This window comes from Buceros rhinoceros, unplaced genomic scaffold (assembly GCF_000710305.1).
Source record: "Buceros rhinoceros silvestris isolate BGI_N320 unplaced genomic scaffold, ASM71030v1 scaffold20747, whole genome shotgun sequence".
NCBI classification, from domain to species: domain Eukaryota; kingdom Metazoa; phylum Chordata; class Aves; order Bucerotiformes; family Bucerotidae; genus Buceros; species Buceros rhinoceros.
The window spans coordinates 41,597-42,401 of record NW_010423050.1 but is presented as its reverse complement, the minus strand read 5'-3'; the positions used below and the strand labels follow the sequence as shown (position 1 = coordinate 42,401).

The 805-nt window shown below is 48.4% G+C and overlaps 1 protein-coding gene across 1 annotated transcript in view; it reads right to left on the bottom strand.

The window, feature by feature from the left end:
- Positions 1-326: 326 nt before the first annotated feature.
- The window catches only part of ITGA11 (integrin, alpha 11), a 30,094-nt gene continuing 29,615 nt past the window's right edge, over positions 327-805 (bottom strand). The window contains exon 30 of the mRNA XM_010140300.1: positions 327-532. Coding sequence (XP_010138602.1) covers positions 327-532 — 206 coding nt within the window. The remainder of the gene's footprint in view (positions 533-805) is intronic.

Below are 805 nucleotides of genomic sequence, written 5' to 3'. Positions count from 1 at the left end.
TAGAAGTTGCAGATACTCCGGCAGTACAATGTCACTTGTTTTGACAGGCTACTGAAAACTCTTGTTTATTTTAAACGCCGCTTTTTAACTGTCAGACGATGCGAGAATGTTTTTTTTAAACAATCTGGGTAGAACTTTAAGGCGAGATTTGGGCACACGTTTGTATTACAAATAAATAAACAAACATTGAATGTGGAATTTGCTTGTAACTCTTCTGGTTTTTTGCCTGCCACAGCGCTGCTTCGATCCGAGCGCTGGCTCCTGGGTCTCTTTCAAGGGAAAAGCTTTAGAAAAACGGTGTCTTTTAAGCCACAAACTTTACTCTGCTAGAAACTAGCTCCTGCTCGCATCGCAGGGAGGCTGGACTGAACCCCCCACTCTTGCAGGTGGATGTCAGGTAAAACGAAGCCAAATCCATCCAGGGAGGCCTTGATGCAGCGAGAGGATGTTAGACGGTTGGGGAGGGATTGGCGGTTCCGAATTGACACCCTGAACATCTGCCTCCCGTGCACTGAGGTGTGTCGGCGCCTGCCTGGGGAGAGTGGGGGCAAAGGGGAGAGGGCTGAGCGCTTGCAGCGATTCATGTGTGACAGTGTGTGAGGGGCTGGGAATCATTTCAGTTCTGTGTCACCAACTGAGACAGTATTTCCTTGCAGGTTTGTTTTTTCCCTGCGTGCAAGTATAAATCAGTGACCCGAAGTAAAGGTATGAAGCAGCACGAGGGCTTTGCCTGTGCTGTTTTGGGTTAAATGATAAAAGCTGTCGGTGTAAGCAGCTCTAACCAAGCCCTCAGTAACCGGAGGGC